Source organism: Megalops cyprinoides, chromosome 10 (genome assembly GCF_013368585.1).
Source record: "Megalops cyprinoides isolate fMegCyp1 chromosome 10, fMegCyp1.pri, whole genome shotgun sequence".
NCBI classification, from domain to species: domain Eukaryota; kingdom Metazoa; phylum Chordata; class Actinopteri; order Elopiformes; family Megalopidae; genus Megalops; species Megalops cyprinoides.
In genome coordinates, this window is record NC_050592.1 from 27,608,108 (window position 1) to 27,627,521 (window position 19,414).

At 43.6% G+C, this 19,414-nt stretch overlaps 1 protein-coding gene across 1 annotated transcript in view; it reads left to right on the plus strand.

Annotated features, from left to right (window-relative positions):
* The first annotated feature begins 1,883 nt into the window (after positions 1-1,883).
* Positions 1,884-19,414, plus strand: part of LOC118785132 (zinc finger protein 236-like) — a 58,640-nt gene continuing 41,109 nt past the window's right edge. Inside the window, exons 1-10 of the mRNA XM_036539674.1 lie at positions 1,884-1,950; positions 3,544-3,686; positions 4,529-4,693; positions 5,720-5,898; positions 7,755-7,885; positions 8,707-8,879; positions 12,524-12,646; positions 12,987-13,160; positions 15,620-15,818; positions 16,837-17,109. Of these exons, the coding sequence (XP_036395567.1) occupies positions 1,899-1,950; positions 3,544-3,686; positions 4,529-4,693; positions 5,720-5,898; positions 7,755-7,885; positions 8,707-8,879; positions 12,524-12,646; positions 12,987-13,160; positions 15,620-15,818; positions 16,837-17,109 (1,612 nt within the window). The 5' untranslated portion in view covers positions 1,884-1,898. The remainder of the gene's footprint in view (positions 1,951-3,543; positions 3,687-4,528; positions 4,694-5,719; positions 5,899-7,754; positions 7,886-8,706; positions 8,880-12,523; positions 12,647-12,986; positions 13,161-15,619; positions 15,819-16,836; positions 17,110-19,414) is intronic.

Sequence of the window (19,414 nt, forward strand, 5' to 3'; positions counted from 1 at the left end):
CCCTCATAATAACATTGTCTTGCTTGTAACAGCATAAAGAGATTTCAAGGAGCAATGAAGAAATTGTAACTTTCAATGCTGCAATAATCACTTACGTTGCTTTTTTGAATGTGTAGCGTGACCAGAGACTGAGAGCACTTCGAAGATAAATATGTTTCACTTTACAGTACATGTCCTTATTCAAGTTTATAAAATAAAGTACATCCTATTTTGATGTCAAGGATAGACTAAGGATAAACCTGTCGGCCATTTTAATGCCCCGTTTACATAATGCCACTCACTCCTGACCGCCTTCCTCTTTGTTTTGATAAAATAACATTTTTGGTATTTTTTGTCATAGACAGTTAAAATCTGTTTACACATTCCTAATAGGTCATCCCACTGAGTCTGACTGAGATTAACAAAGTGAACACTTCACAACAGAAGGACTGATTTTTAAAGTAAGTGTTCCTGCATTTTATTTTTGACTAGCAGACAAAGGCTAATAAAATTACCAATGATTCATTCTTAAATCTTTAACTCATTTTTTTTTGAATAGCTGCTTTGCATCTAATGCTGTATGATGCATGATGTCCAGCAGCTGCTTTGTGATTCTGTCTGTAACTTTTTTTTTTTACATTGAGTTGTGTTTCTCATAGGGGCTTAAATAAGGTCTATTGTTGACTTTATTCTGTTTTTAGTGGCATGGGGTTTGATGGTAGACTTTCAATTAGGTATGCCAACTTCTCTTTCCTGTCATCTGTGCAAATGCCCCCCCCCCCCCCAGATAAAGCTGAGTCAATTTTAGGACTTGGTAAAGTGACTGCCTTAACTCATCTGTTGTTGTATGCTCTGTTTCTACTCTGTTCTACCCAGCGCTAAGTTACCTCCCACCAAATAGAGGATGACTGGCACACCACATACCACTCATCTTCAGCTGGCTCAGATATGCTTGAACAGTGTTCAGGTTTCAACATATAGTCTGGTCAAGATGGCCAGTTATGCACAGACAACTCCCATTCCCTCCCAACTACTCAGATACATTGGCCAGACACACCCCTATGAAAGTTCTGTCAGGGGTCAGATGTCATACTGGCAGAACTGGCATGACATAACATGGTCCAGTCCTTTAGAACTTGTTTGTCCTATTGCTGTAGCATTTTAACATGTAAAACTGGTAACTGAGCATTGGATATTAAAAATAATGACACACAGACACACACACACACAACAAAAAGGAGAAAAAACAAGAAATTACTGCTTTACCAATATATATTATTACATTATATTATTATGATATAAAGGTCAATCTTATCCAGAGTGACCTATACAGTGCATTTAATAAAGTGGCAAGATGAATACAATAATTATTTGTTTTGATTTAATTTCTTTTCTTGTCATTTATAACATGAAGTCTGAAGAAAGACCTCTTTTTAATCAACGAGAAGCAGGAAAAACAAATTATTGAACTCTCCCTTGCAAGTCTATAGTCTGTTTAATTTTTAATTACATTTTGAGTTTGAAACTTGTGAATGCAATACACAAAATACAATCTATTATTTAAATTAGTAAATACACGCATCGTCGATGTAATAGAAAGCGATGTGTTATAGAAATATTAAATGGCTTAATGTGTTTCTAATAATTTGAAAAGAAAACGTGAGTACTGTACGTATTTATAAAGTATATGAATACGTGCTAAAAATCATTTTACTTGTAGTAACCCACCAATGAAATCTTATACGGTGATTCACAGTACTCTACACTAGGGGGCTCCCTCTTCCACATTCGCACCGAGCCATATCGACACAAAAGTTCATGGCCCCGTTCCCTTCTCCGTGTCGGCGAAGAACTCTACGTTTGGCCGCCATTTTGAAATCCAAATCGTTCACAGTACACCCGCCTTGAAACCTGGAACTATGCCGCGGGGCCGACCTCGCAAACTGAGGGACAAAACCAACGATGAAACAGGTAAACAGTGCCAAAACGCCACGAATAAATAAAGCACAGTCTAAGCGTTTTAACCACGCCGGCAAGCCTTGGATAAATTGCGGTGGCTCTGAGATAAAATCATTTGAACATTGTGTATATAGTCCCCGGATATAGTACTGTTGGTGTCCATTTCTTTTGTGCAGTAAAAGGAGTGATTGAGGCGGAATGATATTAATAACATTTGGTGGCTCTACTTAGTCCGAACCATCCTAAATTTGCACCTCGTGGAGTGCGCTTCGTGCGGGGAGAGCGGAGGGCTGGCTACAAATGTAAACACGTTTGACGGGACAACACTTTTGATTAGCCAAATAAACGTTGCGCTGATGTTGGACGGGTGCTGCCTTGTTTTGTTTCCTGGTGTGAATCGAGTTGTAGCTAGCTAGCCAGCCAGTTTGAACGTTTAGCCAAGCAGCTAACTACCTAGTGCGGAAGATGATTTTAAGAAATACGAAAAGAAAACGTTGGTTACTGACTTTTGCACGCAGCTAGCAAGTTGTTAGCTCCCCAAGTGCTACGGAACTGTGCTTTGACAAGGTTGAACTTAAAAGCTAAGTTGGCCACATGCATTAGCTTGTAACGCAACTGGAGCTTGCTAACTGTGTAGCAGTTGTTAGTTAGCTAGGATAGCTAGCTAGCTAACTTTCTGTTGGCTAAACTGTCTGAAGTAGTTGGCTAGATGAGTGGGTAGACAGCTAGTTAATAAAGTATTTCCGTGAAGCTAGCTAGCCTTGTGTAAGATATGTAGATACATTTTTATAGATACATTCTAGCTAAGTTCAGCCTGAGTTGGCTAACATTTTGAGCTAACATTGGACTGACAATTCAGCTAACGTAATCAACATGCTAGTTAGTTGCAAGCAAGGTGTGACCAGTTTCAAAACCATGAACACAGATTTTACGTTATCCATCTACACCACGTTAACATAACCGCACTTTTGCTTGCTTGTTAGCTACAATTTTGCAACGCTGTTGTCTAGCTAGCTAACTTAGAGTTGCTGAATGACAGTCTCAGCTATAGCTGATGTTAGCTGGTTAGGCTAGCAAAGTTACTATGCCAAATTTTGTGAACTTGCGGGTGCACCGAAGTCGCACTATGTATAGCAGTAGCCCATTCTTAGCCACTTGATCATGTCAAAGCCCTTGCTTTAACCACCCATTTCAAAAAATGAGCTGCTAACTACTAGTTATGTGCTCAAGCCCAACCCAACATTACACAATGAACCGTTACAACTAGCTGTTGGTGTTACCCATTCATTGTCAACACTACCATTGTTATGGAAAGCATTTCCCCAGATTGATGGAATAACTGGGCAAGAGTAATAGGATATCCAATTGTATTGTTTAAACAAATTTTGGGACCCCCTTCACTCTATTTAATGTTTTGTGAGCACAGGCACTTGTCAGCGATATCACTGCCGTAAATACCACCAGAAGCCTACAGAAGATTCACCTATAATCTTGACTAATTTCAATACTATCTACACAGCTCAACAGGTTGTTAACATAAGCAGGAACATATGCTTTAAAGGGGCATGTGTTAGAACGCTTTATTGATAGTCTTCCTTTTTGCAGAAGGATTGCAAGAGTCCAACCCAGAGAATTCTGGTTTCAGCCATGCAGACACTAGAGAGAAGAAGTGCACTGTGTGCTCTCTGTCTTTCACCAAAGAGAGTCAGCTTCAGCGCCACATTCGGGATCATGAGGTCAACGATAAGGCAAGTGGAGTGCAGTGGTCATGCTCCTGGGACACTGTGGGACTTTACATGGTTGACTACATCACCACAGGCAAAGATACAAGATATATGTTTGTCTGAGGACAGAGAGGTTATGAATTTGGTTGCAAATTATACACATTTGTGAAGAAACTGCTTTTTTGACAACCAAATAATAGAGGCTGTCTTAAATTTTGTGGATTTAACACATTTATAGGGCACCCAGGGTTGTCTCATGGACTCATGTCACATGGATATATGACTGGAACCTCAAATTAATAGTGTATTATCTGGAAACATGCAGTCATTTTTTTTTTTAACAATGAACCACAGAGAAAGTGCTTAGATGGATGGATCAAGCACATACTATATACACATACTGTATGTCCCAACAGCTACCCTGGAGTTTGTTTTTAAAACAGTGCTGGGTACCTTTTAAGTTGAATATGTTAAAATAGTAGTTCCAGGAATAAGGACTGAATTTGTTCATTTATCTTATGAAGTTTTGATTAGTCTCCCAGCTGAATGGTGAACGGCACAAATTGATCAGTGTTTTCTACCTATTACGTGAATGTCTGATTGTCACATATTTTACTGACAGCAAGTCTCCGAAGAAAACTGGGTAGTGATACATAAGAGTGTTCATGTGCCATTTTATATGCCAATATAGTTAATAAAATGGGTGTTAAGATCCTGCTGTGGCAAGAGGAAGAAAATAGCTTCTTAGTTCACATGTATGGTGACTGTGTAAATGCAAAAACTGGTACCTTTACTGCCCCCTGAAAGTGGTCATTTTTCTTATCCTGGTCACCCCTCCCGCCCCCTCCCGCCTCGCCTCGCAACAGCCGCACCGCTGCGACGAGTGCCCCATGTCCTTCAACGTGGAGTTCAATCTCAAGCTGCACAAGTCCACCCATGCCACCGAGGACCCCACCTGCCCCGAGTGTCAGAAGAAGTTCTCCCGAGTGGCCAGCCTCAAGTCCCACATCATGCTCCACGAGAAGGAGGAGGTGCGTCACCGCGGCGACACGTTCCCGTCCGGCCCTTTTTCTGTTGTTTGTGAGAGCAGCGTGAGTCTATGCACATAGGGGTGACATATTTGGAGCGCCGATTCCCTGAATATAATCGCCACATGACCTTTGAACTCCCTTATCCATTTAAGAGTGATCCAAGATAGAAAGGCATTTGAAGAGGAGAAGAAATGTATACACGCACACTGAACGCTCCCCAGGGGGTGTTATTTAACTGTGTTTCTACCGTGCATGTAATGGTCTTTGTTGGGGGTTTTTTTTCCCCCAGTGTGGTTAATGTCACACTTGAAAGAAAAGGCTTGGAGAATGCATACAGAAGGCTTTACTCTTCTAAATAAATGCGTTGGGACATAATTTTAACACATAGCATTATACACTTCATTTTAATGGGCTGTAACGATGTGTTAGGATGCACTGTTGACTCCTGATAACTGCATGCACTCAGGGCCATAATGATGTTATGCACTTAACTAGAGTATGCGCATAACACCACTGATTATGTTTACTCCTGTTAAAACATGGCCAGCTGTGTAGCATGCAGTAAAATGGTGTGTGGAATTATCTGATATGGGTCGACTATGTTCTAAAATAATATTGGGTGTACAAACCAACACATTTTTAAATTGTTTATCATACTGTATGAACACTAATGAGCATGTAGGACATTACAGTATTTTCCCTTCTAAATGTACTGACAGTAACTTAAACTCTTAACATCATCAAAAAACTTGATAGAAAAGCAGCTGGCAGCTATGATTCAGTATACAGTATGTGTTCATCATCATCAATAATTCATTTGGCACGTGGAGATGATTAGTAGCATATACTGCACCGTTACGTCTTGCAATTTGAGATTGATAGACAAGTCACAATTTAATTATGACTTTAGTTTAACAACTATAAAGGCCCATCAGAATGTACTTCCTTGTCTTCCGTGACATCCCTCACTCACTGTGCCCTTATCCCCGTCCTTACCCCCTCTCCTCTCCCGGTCCTCCCCTCCAGAACCTGATCTGCACCGAGTGTGGGGACGAGTTCGTCCTGCAGAGCCAGCTCAGCCTGCACCTGGAGGAGCACCGCAAGGAGCTCTCCGGGAACAAGGTGTACACCTGCAAGACCTGCGGCAAGGAGTTCAAGATGTCCTCCCAGCTGAAGGAGCACATGAAGACCCACCTGAGGATGAGGTGAGAGACGGGCCTGCGCCCCATTCACCTGTTACAGCCACGCATATCATTCAGATCCACTATGCAGGAAACCCACTTTACTGAAACCTACGTTTCTTTCAAGTGTAAAATATGGTGTGGTGATTAAGGAACTCTGCTTGTAGACAGAATGTTGCAGGATTGATTCCCATGTGTGGCATTGTTGATCGGCACTTGAGAAAGGGGTTTTCATCTTAAATTGCTTTGGCATATATCCAGCTGTCTAAATGGAAGATGTACTGTACAAAATGTAAGGCATGCAAGTCACCCTCCAAGCAAGTACATTTTTGTAAGTCACTCTGGATAAGAGTGTCTGCTGAACGTAAATGTCTTTCAGTTCAAATGTACAAAAAATGGACTGGGTAGAAAGTCTTATAGTTTTCAGGGAGGTTAAAAATGATCACCCAGCTTTTAAAAGTGCAAACACATGTGACAGTAGTACATACACTATATGGACAAAAGTATTTGGACACCTGACCATTACATTGCAATGACATTGTATTCAAATACATATACTTTAATATGGAGTTGGTCCCCCTTTTGCAGCTATAACAGCTTCCACTCTTCTTGGAAGGCTTTCCACAAGATTTTGGAGTGTTTCTGTGGGAATTTATGCCCATTCATTCTGTAGAGCATTTATGAGGTCAGGCACTGATGTTGGACGAGAAGGCCTGGCTCGCAATCTCTGTTCCAGTTCATCCCAAAGGTGCTCGATGGGGTTGAGGTCAGGGCTCTGTGCGGGCCAGTCAAGTTCTTCCACACCGAACTCATCAAACCATGTCTTTATAGTCCTTGCTTTGTGCACTGGGGCACAGTCATGTTGGAATAGAAAAGGGCCTTCCCCAAACTGTTGCCACAAAGTCGGTAGTATAGCATTGTCCAAAATGTCTTGGTATGCTGAAGCATTAAGATTCCCCTTCACTGGAGATGAAACAGGTGTGGCCAAATACTTTTGTCCATATAATGTATGTTCAGTGTTTAAAAGCTGAAGGTGCGCTTATCTATTGACATTTCAGATGTTTAAATTAGAAATTAGAAATATTGTCCATCTAGTTAACACACTCCAGTTTTTTAAGCAACTGATAAGGGTGATAAGGATTGCTAAAAACATGACCCACCATATGCATTAAAAATAGTAATTGTAATATTTTCTGAAAGCATTGGTCAGCATGTCCCCTGAAAAATACTGTGATTTACAGTAAGCCAACTAGAACAACAAGAACAAGAAGAATGTTATTTTCTATGATTACTGTTATTAACTGTGTAGTTAATCATATTGTTTTCTGTGATTAATTGCACAGCCCAAATAGCATATGCTTTCCAAAGAATCAGCTACACTGTAGCATGACACTAAAGCAAAGTTTTGGAGCTTTTTTGTGAAATTAGGCCTTTTTAGCATCAGGGTATTTCATGCATATAAACCCTCATGAATTAATGCAGCAATGATCCCATAGAGGGGACCTCTCTGGGGAAAAAATAACCCTGTGGAAAGTGTTTGGGTGGAAATAGGAAGCATTTAGAAATAAAAGCCCTCTTCAAGGAGGGTGTTTGGTACGCTTCATCTTGAATTGCAGGGGACCTTGAGAATGATTTCAAACTCCTAATAAAATAAACTGTAATGAAAGCTTTTGATTTGTTCTGAGAAATGTGTGTGTGCTGGTATACTTTAAGTGACTCTCTGGTGATGTTCAAGGTTTTAACTGTACACTATTTATCTATGAAAGTGTCACGCTGCAAAGAAATGTAATTAAGTATGATTGGAGAGAAAATAAATGCTTGAGTTTGGAATTTTAGCACATACTAGAATTTGAAATGGTTTTTGTTCAATATTTCATCAGACCAATTATCGGCAGTTCGAGAAATTACAAGAGAAACATTGACCGGAGTGGCTTCACAAACGCCTGTCTACACTGCGGGAAAACGTTTAAGAAACCCAGCCAGCTGGTACGACACATTCGGATACACACAGGTGAGCAGCATACAATGCAGTTATCAAGATTCTGAAGTATAATCTTTACTGTATGTTGTTGCTTGGAATAACAGTATTTTGTCTATGGTCTTTGTTTCAGCTTAGGAGACATCTCTTTTGGGTATCTTTGTGTTGAGGTGTTTAACTGTACAGGGCTTGTACACATTGAATAATGGGGAATTGCATCTAGTTTGAATGGTCTTTCTGTGCTACTGAGAATCACCACTAGGAGGCCCTCCTGCTGCATCATTTCAGGTGCTGGCACACTGTCTTCACTTCCAGTTTCTCTGTTGTTTTTTTTGCCTCGAATAAACCATAATTCAAATAATTTTACAAATAATTAGCCTTAATTAGTCCATGTTTCCTGGGAATTCTGCCACCATCGAGTCTGAGAGACCTAGAATTGCCTTGAGAGTTTTCGATTTTTACTTTGATTTTTAATGCATTGGCACTAGCAGCTAAAAAGTTACATGTATTGCTGCCTGCCTCACACAAACTCGTACCAATTAAAGTACTTTCCGAGTCTACCACAATACCTCTCCTCGTGTAAAAGGGTGGTTGATCAGCTGTTCTTGGCTCTGGAATGTTTGTGGTCAGTACCTCAAACACAACTGGCACGCTCCTTTCCTGTTTTGTAAATTACATTTGTCGTATTCTTTCCTTGCTTTTGATTACCAGTCTCAGTAAATAACTTTTAAGGGAGTGGGAGAAACCTTATCACTCAGTGGCAGACAAATCACATCCCACTTGGGCTGAATAGAGTCGAGGCGTGAGGTAGCAGAGTAGGTCCTTCCTCATTGGCTGCTTTTGTGTTACCCCAGGCGAGAGGCCGTACAAGTGCACTCACTGTGGGAAGGCCTTCAACCAGAAGGTGGTCCTGCAGACGCACATGGTGCGCCACACGGGCGAGAAGCCACACCTCTGTATGCTGTGCCCCGCCTCCTTCTCCCAGAAGGGCAACCTGCACTCGCACATCCAGAGAGTGCATTCAGAGGTAGGTAGCCCCCCCCCCCCCCCCCCCCCTCCCCGAGACAGCACTGCTAAGCTGTGCTCTCTGACGTCAATGGCAGTGTTGACTAGCACATGGGAAGTGTAACCAGAAGGTCTTAGGCTTGAATCCCATGTGCAACACAGCAGTTCCAGCCTTAGGGAAGGTGCATAGCCTAAACAGCCTGATGGTTTAATGGATAATGTATTCCATATACGCACGTGAAAGCCACAAACTGGATAAAGCTGGCTTTTTCAGAACATCAGGTACTTATTCATTTGGACATTTACTAACTTGCTTTACTAAATAAATCCAGCTGAATCCTCTGATCCTGTATAAAGAGCTATTGAGTGTACAATATTGCCATCAACATGTGCCCTGGGGCTGTCATTGTGGGTGAGCTCAGTTTCCTCTGGCCTGCAGTCCGATAGGTTACTCCAGGTGCCACCCTTCACTCTTAGAGCCTTCGAAGTTTACTTGGTTCACCGAAGATAAAGGCTTGCTGAGCTGCACGGTTAAGTGCGGAGCTGGAGTGGAAGGCCTGCGGCCGCCACCGCACTCCCGCACTCCCGCACTCGTCAAGCGCCTGCTGTGCGGTGCAGGTCTGGAGAAAAACAAGAAGGTACGGGCGCTAGCTGCGGGCTAGCGCGCCTGTAAAGGGCCAATCCGAGCAGGGTCTCACGGGGGCCTGCGGGGGCCTCGGCTCTGAGGAGCACTCAGGCCCTGCCTCCTCCTCCGGTCGCACAGCGGGGGCTCCGAGGAGACAATGATAACGTGCGTGGAGCCTCGAAACACCCTCTCCCCCAGCTCTTGGCCTCGCATGAGGGAAGAATATGGATTTTTAAGAGTGGGAATGGTGTAGGTCCATTCAGCCTCCTCAGCTGTCACTCAGTATTCTGTCAGCTTGCTTGGTCGAATAATACGCCACGAGTCGGCGTCAGCGGCCTGAGTCCCCAGAACACTGCCGCAGACTTGGCGCCGCAGCGTGGGTTGCCTAATGATGCAGTATCTTAACGAGGCTCGGTGAGTTGTCTCCTGTTCTGCTTCTGTCAGAGTAAAAAAAAAAAAAAACAATGCACGCACACACACTTACACACACACCACACACACACATAAACGCACACAACAGTACCACTAATGCACTCCCCCGTGTCAGAAGGGTAAACAAATAATAGGAGGCAGCTCAGTTCGCCACGGTGCACGCATCCGTTTTCACTTGTCATTGTGGTGGTGGAGAAAGGAAAAAGAGGAAGATAATGAACAAAGTGGCTTCACTGTAATCAATGCCTGAAAGGCCCACGCTGGAGTTTTTGTATGGAAGGAAGGTTTGGGGGAGAAAACAAAGCCTTCTCATTTTTGGCGGGGTGCGGGTAGAGAGAACCAGTCCGTGCTGACGGCGCGCCTCCACCGATAATGACCTCTGCCCCCTTCGGGTGATTCTGGAGCTGGATACGGCCGTGTCGGCTGTGTGTGGATTGTGTCTGAACCGGGTGTCGCCCGAGCTTCATTAGGAACGACCCCCCGCCGCTCTGCGGGTGACGGCCGCGGCCCTCGCCCTCTGCCCCACCCCCCCCCCCCCCCCCCCCGACGTTGCGGAGTCACTCCGGATTTGAGTCACCGGTGCACTGTGGCACAAACAGCAGCTGCTGATAGGAGATAGCATTGGTGCAACAGCCAGAAAAAGGCAGGGGAGGAGGGAGCACTCGCGGGGTGAGCCACAGAAGAGCCTGCTCACACAAAAACAGCCCGCGCTGAGAAATCTGAGGGAAGGAGTTAGACGGGGAGAAAGAGGTGTACAGAGGAGGGAGGGAATGGGGGGAGAGAGGGGGTGGTGGAATGGGGAGACCGGGGATGGGTTGAGGGAGAGAGGGAGAGGGATGGGGAGAGCTGGCTGGATGCTGATAGAAGTAATGGAGCGACGCGTGTTTGAAGTTTCCACCTGCTCTGTTTGCTGGCGTTGCCTGAAAGCTTAGCACATCAAAGCCCAGCGCCTGTCTTTGATAACCCCTCTTTCAAGCAGCGTTCAACTGAACATATCCGTCACAACAGTCACCTTGTCGCTTGATTGGAAGCAGTGACACCCATGTGCGTATTCCGAGGCTGAAATCAAAGCAAGATCTGACGCTTTGTTTGGGGAACGAGTTAGCAACTTTTTTGTGCGTTTTGATTATCCATTTATTCGCACAAGTGCCCTTGAGCCTCTTCTGCTAGGTGCGCCATGATTGAAATATAAGGGGTGATGATTATTTCGGGAGAGCCTAAAGTACGATCTCCAAAGCACTCTGAGGCGGTGTAATGGAGTGAGAGAAGAGCGTCTGCTTATGGCTGACATTTTGTTTTTCAGACGGGCGTTCCTGTCACAGGTCGACCCTCTTTAGCGGCACGGTCCAGCTGAACGGAGTCCCTCGCACTAGAGTGCAGGCTATTCTCCAAAAAAGCACTTTTTCCCTTTTAAAGTGCTGCAAATAATCCGATCAATCTGTTTGAGAGGGTGATATCAGTCACATTGTAGTCCTGTTTTTTTCCGCATGTCATTTTGCTTTTGAGGCCCAACAGTCCATTTTGAAAGCTAACCAGCCCGTAGTTATTACCTGTTGTTCCATGGCACACGATTTCATCAGGTGTCAAAGACATTGAGAGGCTTAGCATATACAGTATGCAGTGTTGTATGAGCAGAATACTTTGGTATGCAATAGACCCTTCAATCTATCAATCTGTGCAGAGGTAAAAAATGTTATGGCAGAAGAAGATTATACAGGCCATTATGAAAGTCATGCCAGATAGAAAATACTCCTTCTGCTCAGTCCTTCTGTCACAGATTTGAGGAAAACATGTTCTGTAGGCCTTCTTTAAATACAACTGTTGGACTGGCTATTGAAACATGCACTGCAAATATTTGGTCAAGGGAGATACTGTACTTTCAGCATCTGTGTAATTGCTGACACCAGACAAATGGACTTTTAAATTGTGTGATGTGTAATAAGTTCTCTATGTTTATGGTGATCCATCATCTCCAAGGCCAAGTGTGACCTGATATTCCTCTGATAAATGGAAAATTCTATTGAGGTGGACCCTTTTAGCTTTTTCATTTTTGTTTCAGGGTTTCCCTCATAATGTTTGTTCTCACTGGGCAATTTGAAATGTTCCTTTTTATCTGAAGTGTTTGTACTGGTCATCTGTGTGTACAGTAAACTTGTTGAAAAAAAAGTTGAAAATTGTATCAGTAGTCAGTCTTGCCATCAATTTTTTGAGAAGCTTAAGGGGTTGTCTTTATATGTTTTTCAGTGACAGTTTAATAATTGACACATTATTAAGATGTCGCCCAAAAAACAAACTCCATCATTAGGGCTGTACGTGTGCCGGGTGGCATGTTGTAACATGAATTAATATAGGTCAGGCAGCACTTACAGCTTTAGTTAGGTAGTTAACATAAGACACTGCACTTACTCATTTCAGGACATATCTGAAAATGATTTATACAGTTACAAAGACATTAATTATGTATTGAATATGTGTAATGTAGGTCTGGTAATACTGAATATTTTACTGAATATGTGTTTGTAGCCAAAAGAAGAGATGATGTCAGCCTGCCTCTCATTTCTCTCTCTTTTTCTCCCAGTAATTCTCTCTTTCTCTCCCTCCCTCTGCAGTCAAAGGGAGTGCCATTGTTCCCGTGTTTGGACTGCAGCTGTGTGTTTAAAAAGCTTGGCAGCCTCAACGCTCACATAAGTAAGATGCACATCTCCATCATTGAAGATCCTCCCCACACACAGGTGAGGACTGGCTGATGTCCATATGTGTTAAATGCTGAATACAACAGCAGGGTCTCCTTCACACTCTCCAATATAACCAGGGCCACTGGTGGCAGTGTCTGTGTCTGTGACATGCTGCCTGCTAGCTTATGAAGGCAGTGAGTTTATGGGAAGTCTCTGAGTACAGTAATTTGCGGGCGTCAACACATGGAATCAGTTCATTCAGATCAATCTTTCTCGTTACTTTTCCCTTTCATCTCTTACCTCCTACTCTCATCGGTGCCGTTCTCCTCTCCTTCCGTCCCTCCCTCTCCTCTCTTTTCCTCTCTCGTCCTCTCCGGCCCTGTCCTGTCCTTATTAGGAGGTGGTGGAGGCGGGGCAGACAGTAACGGGGGCCGACGGTTCGGCAGGAGTGACCGACGTCATCCAGCAGCTGCTGGAGCTGTCAGAGCAAGTGACAGGGGACAGTGCCCAGGCCCCTCCTCCAGTGCCGGCCATCTCCATGGAAACGGGCATCAACCAGGACATCTTACAGGTGAGCTGGGCCTTCCCCCTGTTTCTCATGACCTGGAAAAAGCAAAACAACAAACAGCCAAATTAACTGGCAGAAACAGGCAACATCGCAGGCCTCTCCCTTCTCCACCACACCCCCGTCCATCTCTCTGGAGCGAAAACTTTCTGTTTTGTTGGGGTTTCATTAAATTCTGCCCAACCTAGAAACAACTTCCCTTGTTAGAGGAGGTGCGACAACACAGTTGTCTTTGCCTTTGACATCAGTGGCTGCTGGAGGAAAGCTCTCCGACACACAGCATGGTGCAAACACCGGGAATCCATGCTGCTCGGCCCGGCTTGTCAGGGAACTTGTCAGCAGAGCTCGGCCGGGCCCCGGTGGCCATAATTAAAACACCTCTCCCTTGCAGGAGAAACAGGGCAGATGACAGCAGTGAGACTCTGTAACTCTCACTGAGAGTGATGTCTGCGAAGGAAGACGTGTAAAGTGTGGTGCAGAAAATATTAAAGGACTCCATTAATCGCTAGTTTTTTTTTTTTTTTTGGCAAAATATACAAAGGTCTTTTATTGCTGGCAACAAAATGTTTGATATATATTGATGTAGGTCAGGAGGGGAAAAGGGAGTCAGTGAGTCAGGGGGATATAGTAGTCAGGGAATGATGAAATGGTTCTTGAACATTGTAGGTGGATGTGTGGAGCCAGGCGGAGAGATTGCAGAGGAAAGGTTTAGTGGCTGAAGGGAGATTGACAGCCTCTTCAATCATGCGGCACAAAGGACCCTGAAATTGTTTTGCTCTGCTCAAAATTATACACCAGATCAGTTCATAGGTTTTGGTCTGCCAATCGATGTGTTTGAGCTGAAGTTGAAGGACTGTCATCGCTGGCGTTTTTCTTTTAAAAAAAAAAAAAAAAAAAAAAAGAGAGAGAGACAATATGGTAATACGCTTTTCTCTGGGAGGTCAAGGATGCTTACTGAGCGGAGGAACTCGAATAAATTTATTGCACTTGTGCGCCACAGGCAAGAAATCGTGCTGGATTACAGGATGGTTTCGCCAGCACTGTACCCCAGTATACCTTCCCACTTACACTGTCACCCCCTACTCAGACATGATTCTGAGCTGAAAGGTCACACATACGTTTGCACATAATAGTGTTGGTAATACACTGACTCTTGACAGGTTGCAGCTATGAGGAAAAGATTTCTTTGAATCCGTGAGGGAGGCATCACCTCATAGATACCATTGTTGTTACAATGTCTTATAAATCCTTTGTTATGTAATTAATTGTTTTGCTCAAATTGTTTCGCAACTGTTTTTCCTTGTGTGAAATGCTCTGTGTGCAAATACAGACGAAATGTCTACTGGTTCACTGGTCAACTTACGATTTAAGGTAGCATGGCCGGAAATCATGAGAATACAAAGAACCACGCATGATGTGTCATCGGTTAATTAATGATCCATCCCTCAGACATTAGTCAATTGCATCAATGTAGGCCTGTGGTCACCATACTCCCTCAGGGTCTACAGCTGGATCAGTACAATGTAATTAACGATCAAGCAATTTTAATGAACCCGCAATACCATGTAAGATCACTGTTCTCTGTGTATGGGGATAGAGCTGTATAAACCCTTTAGGCGCTGACCATAATGAACCCAGCACTGCGCCTCCCTCGGTGTTCCTCCGTTGCACCACCAGCTAATGCCAGCACGCCTGTACCGGGGCGGCTGTCAGATCTGTCTTACATTCTACGTCACGCTCGGACAGGAAAAGGTCCTGCATGCTTTATATTTCGCCTTGAGCACCCTCCAGGCAAGCGCAATCTAATAAGCAGTTTTCTGGACAAGAACAGACTCGCAGCGTCAAATAGTAAATTATCCAACAGTCACACCTTTGACTCACTAAAAAGTTATTCCGTTTTCTCTTGATACTTGCAGAGCTTGTGGTAGCACCATTTAAAGACCAGCATTGATTCAGACATGCCTTTTTGATTGTTTGTATCTTGCACCAACATTTGAAAGCCGATCTCATGCCACCTAAATAGGACCCTGTGACTTAAGCAGCAAGTCTTGCTTGATTTTCTTAATTGGGTTAGTTGAGGCTATCAGTATAGCTTAAAAATAGATTACTGTATCATAATGATAAATGGACAATAAGTATAATTCAGTTTCAGTTCAATTCAAATCTCTGAAGGCTTGTAGTTTTGAAATATTATGATTATGCCTGTGAGATCGTTATAACCTCTTTAGGCCTCAGTGCAATGCAAGTAGACAGCAACAAGTGGAAAGTCATCAGCAAAATCCTATTATATTGATGCAAAGCAAACATTTTGATTAATGTGACCCTCATTGCCACAGGCAGTGCTAGCAGGTTGGAGAAGTCCTTTGTGTGCTGTCTCGTAGTGGGTCAGGACCATGACTAACCAGAAGGTTGCAGGTTCATATCTAGGGAGGTACTGTGCTGTGATATGTTGTCTCTAACTGCAGCAAGCCCTGGAGAACAGTGGCCTGAGCACCATCCCGGTCCAGTCGCACACCCAGAACAGTGGGGCGCCCAGGCCAGGAATGACAGCCCAGAACCAGGCTACTGAGGGGCCAGCCTCCGTCCCTAATAAGGGCCCCAGCCCAGACAAGATCAACAGGAAGGAGAAGAGGAGCATCTACAAGAAACCCATGCAGATGCCAGGTAAGCAGTGACCAAATGTGGCCTGTTAGGGGTGTCATGAATACGTGTGGAACTGATTTAAGAGCCAATACTCTGTCACAATTAGTTTTGTGTGTTCACATGAGCGCTATTATGAAATGAAGACATTATTATTACATTATTATTACCATTACATCATATAGCAGACACTATTACCCAGAGTTAAGTGCATCACAATGCTAAGAGTAGTTATTGAAAAGTACTACAAGAGGTCAGTAAGATGCTGAGTTAAGTGCTAAACTAGTGTAGAGTGTATTATTGTACTTTTCATTTAGCTGATGCTCCTATCTAGTACAAAGTATCTCTAATAAAGTGCCATGAAAAGTTGCACAAACTGGACACCACTACTCACATATGACATCGGTGTTGTAGTACTAAGATCACAAGTGTGTGCTGAGGTCAACAAGTGCAATGCATTATACATGACAGAGGGATTATAGCATTTCGAATACAATGCTAACACATACCCTGAATTAAACCTCCACAGAAATAATTATGTGTAAGGGGAACAAACAATCATGTGTGGGGAGGGAGGCCAAGATGTGGCCTGAGGGAAAATGTTTGGTTACCAGCCACTCATTAAACAGCCAGACGTTGTCTGAAAAGAGCCACTGACTTAGTGGATGGTAGGTATGTCTAATTAAGTGCTCTCATGGGGGGGGTCATTTTTAAGACACTAAAATTATTGGCCAGTTTAGATAATATTAATTCGGTAATGGAGAGGAGGGGGTTCCATTGTGGCATAGTGGTAAGGAGCAGGGCTCATAACCAAAAAGTTGCCGGTTCGATTCCCTGCTGGAGCACTGCTGCTGTACCCTTGGACAAGGCACTTATCCCAGAATTCCCTCAGTAAATACCCAGCTCTAGATAAGAGCATCTGCTAAATGACAGTAATGTAATGTATATTAATTTCAAGCCACAAGCTTACTGGAAATGTATGGTTTGCTTGGCCACCGTAGCATGCGTCCCCTGTGTGTCTGTGCACGCGTCCTTCCCGCAGGCTCCATCAGGGAGGAGAACGGCGTCCGGTGGCACGTGTGCCCCTACTGCTCCAAGGAGTTCAAGAAGCCGAGCGACCTGGTGCGCCACATCCGCATCCACACGCACGAGAAGCCCTTCAAGTGCAAGCAGTGCTTCCGCGCCTTCGCCGTCAAGAGCACGCTGACGGCGCACATGAAGACCCACACGGGCATCAAGGCCTTCGAGTGCCAGTGCTGCCGGAAGTGCTTCTCCACCTCGGGCAGCATGAAGGTGCACATGCGGCTGCACACAGGTGAGCCCCCCCCCCCCCCCGGGTTAGCCCCGCCCGCTCTGACACACGCACGCGCCTTATGGATTTCAGCTGCCGCTCGCAAATGCAGTTCTGTAGGCTTGTGTGGATTTCCTGGAAAAACTACCTGAATGCTGCAATCCAGCAAAGCGTGGAGCTGTAACAGAAGAATCTTGGCAGTAGGATTCTCCTTTCGCTGGCAGATAAGAGAGGTCGCTGCCAAACAAACAAACAAATTTCATTTATGAAAGTATTGCTTTATTTACATATCTTCTTTTGGTTTCATTAACAAAACTGAGGTTTCTGAAGCAATAAATTGCAATAAACAACTGATAAGAAATTATTATTGTAATTACTAGAGATGAAATTACCTTATTTTGGTTTTCGATGATCACAACTTTTGTCAACCACTAGGGTTGGTTTTGTTTACATCTTTTTAGGACAAATGATACTTCTTGTGTATGTTGAACTAGCTTGTTGGCTACCTAGATATACTTAACTGTTTACATAATGAATTGATGTTACTCTAACATATAATTCTTGGTAGCTAAAGTAACATGAAATTCTCAAGCACCATATTTCAGTATATTGAACAAATGGCACAGATCAACACCTGCGGTTACATTACTAGCTGTGAAGTTCATCTCTACACTTCCTCTGCCCTCAGTTTTCAGGGTTGTAAGACCGCGCTGCGGTGACAGGCACAGCACCGCTATCCTGAGGCGCTGTGCTTTTGGAGCTGCTCCGGCATGTTGACATATTTTCACGTGCTCCCCGGTTAACGGATTTCACAAAGGGTGCATCTGTTTCCCTCCAACGCTTTTTTCGCCCGCGAGAATGGCGAGGCGCGTTGGAAAAGGAAAACAGCAGATGCAAGCCTTCTCCCGCTGCATAGGAGAGCGCCGTGTTCTTCTGAAAATAACATCATAAAAAAAAGCCCTTTTCAAAAAACAGGGCGTTTTCACGTCACCGTCGAATCCAGGAAGCTTTTATCAATGCTACAAGTTTTCAAAGGGACTTCAAAGCGGATGCGGTGCATTTACGCACCCTCCGGCTCTAGCGCGTGACCGAGTGCATGCCCGCCGTCCCCCGGCATCGAGGGCCCCGTTACTCTGCCGGTCGCCGGTGTGCAGCCTGTTTGCAGATAAGAGATTAGTCAGCGCCCCCACACTGCACTGCGTGCTGTGTCTTTTTGGTACGTGGAAGTGGTCCTGAAAATAAAGGGAAAGTGTATTTTTAGACTGGGTTTCCACTCTTCTAAAAAGCTTCTACATGCCAGTATTTAGTAAGACATGAATGCTCAGCAGTGTATGTTAATATGGAAAACATATTTTGCAATATATGAATATAAAAAAAAATATAAAAGAAAACTATGTAGGGTGCCAAAATACATGGTATGACATTATGTATGACAAACACTATGACACGTGGTATACATGATATGCTCTACAGTGGCTGCTTAGTGCTTACATGTGTTTTATGAGGCGTAGAAAATATTTCACAATATGCAATTTTATAGTAATATGATTCTGATATGCTGCACACAAGATTCCCATCAGTGATCATTTAGGTTTGCAGGACACTGATAGAGCTACTTGTCAGCACCACTTGTTATACTTCACAGCGGCCATCTGGGGCATTGTGGTCCTGTCTGCTTCAAATGGAAAGTATGTTTTTGTTTATTTATGTTTTATTCAGTGGGTAAATTTTATTGCTCAATGAGGGATTCATCAGTTGTGTCTGAAGGCATAAACAGAAGAGGAGAATGGCCGTTTGTTTTTTGTTTTGAGTATGGGAACTACTCAAATGGGAATTAGGAGTCCGGATTTCTGCTGATTTCATCAGTGTAGCAAGCATAGGGATTTGCGTCTTTGTCTGTCAGTTTAAACATTTATTTTTGAAAAAAAGCAAAGCTAATTTGTCACTGACATTTTTTTGCTTTGATTATAGGTCGTTGCAAAGTTGTGTGTGATATCACATTAAAATGCAATGAAAGATCTTCATTACAAATCACTATTCTGTTTATTAATTTAGGTTTATAGCAGTTCCTAACCAACACTGATTTTGCATTTTTTTTTAAATTGCACAAGGAAACTTCAAAACTTCCCTGTAAGATTCTCACACTCTGCCTTAACAAAGGGAGTTTTTACACTATATTTCTACTTATAAATTAAAATCATCTTTCATCACTTGTTGTGTCCCTAAGAGCCCTTGTTGTCATTTTGCATTGTGGCTCTTTTGATTTATCAAAAAAAAGCAAAAGTGATTAAGATGGTGCAAAATCATGGTCCCTTGAAGATGTAAAAGA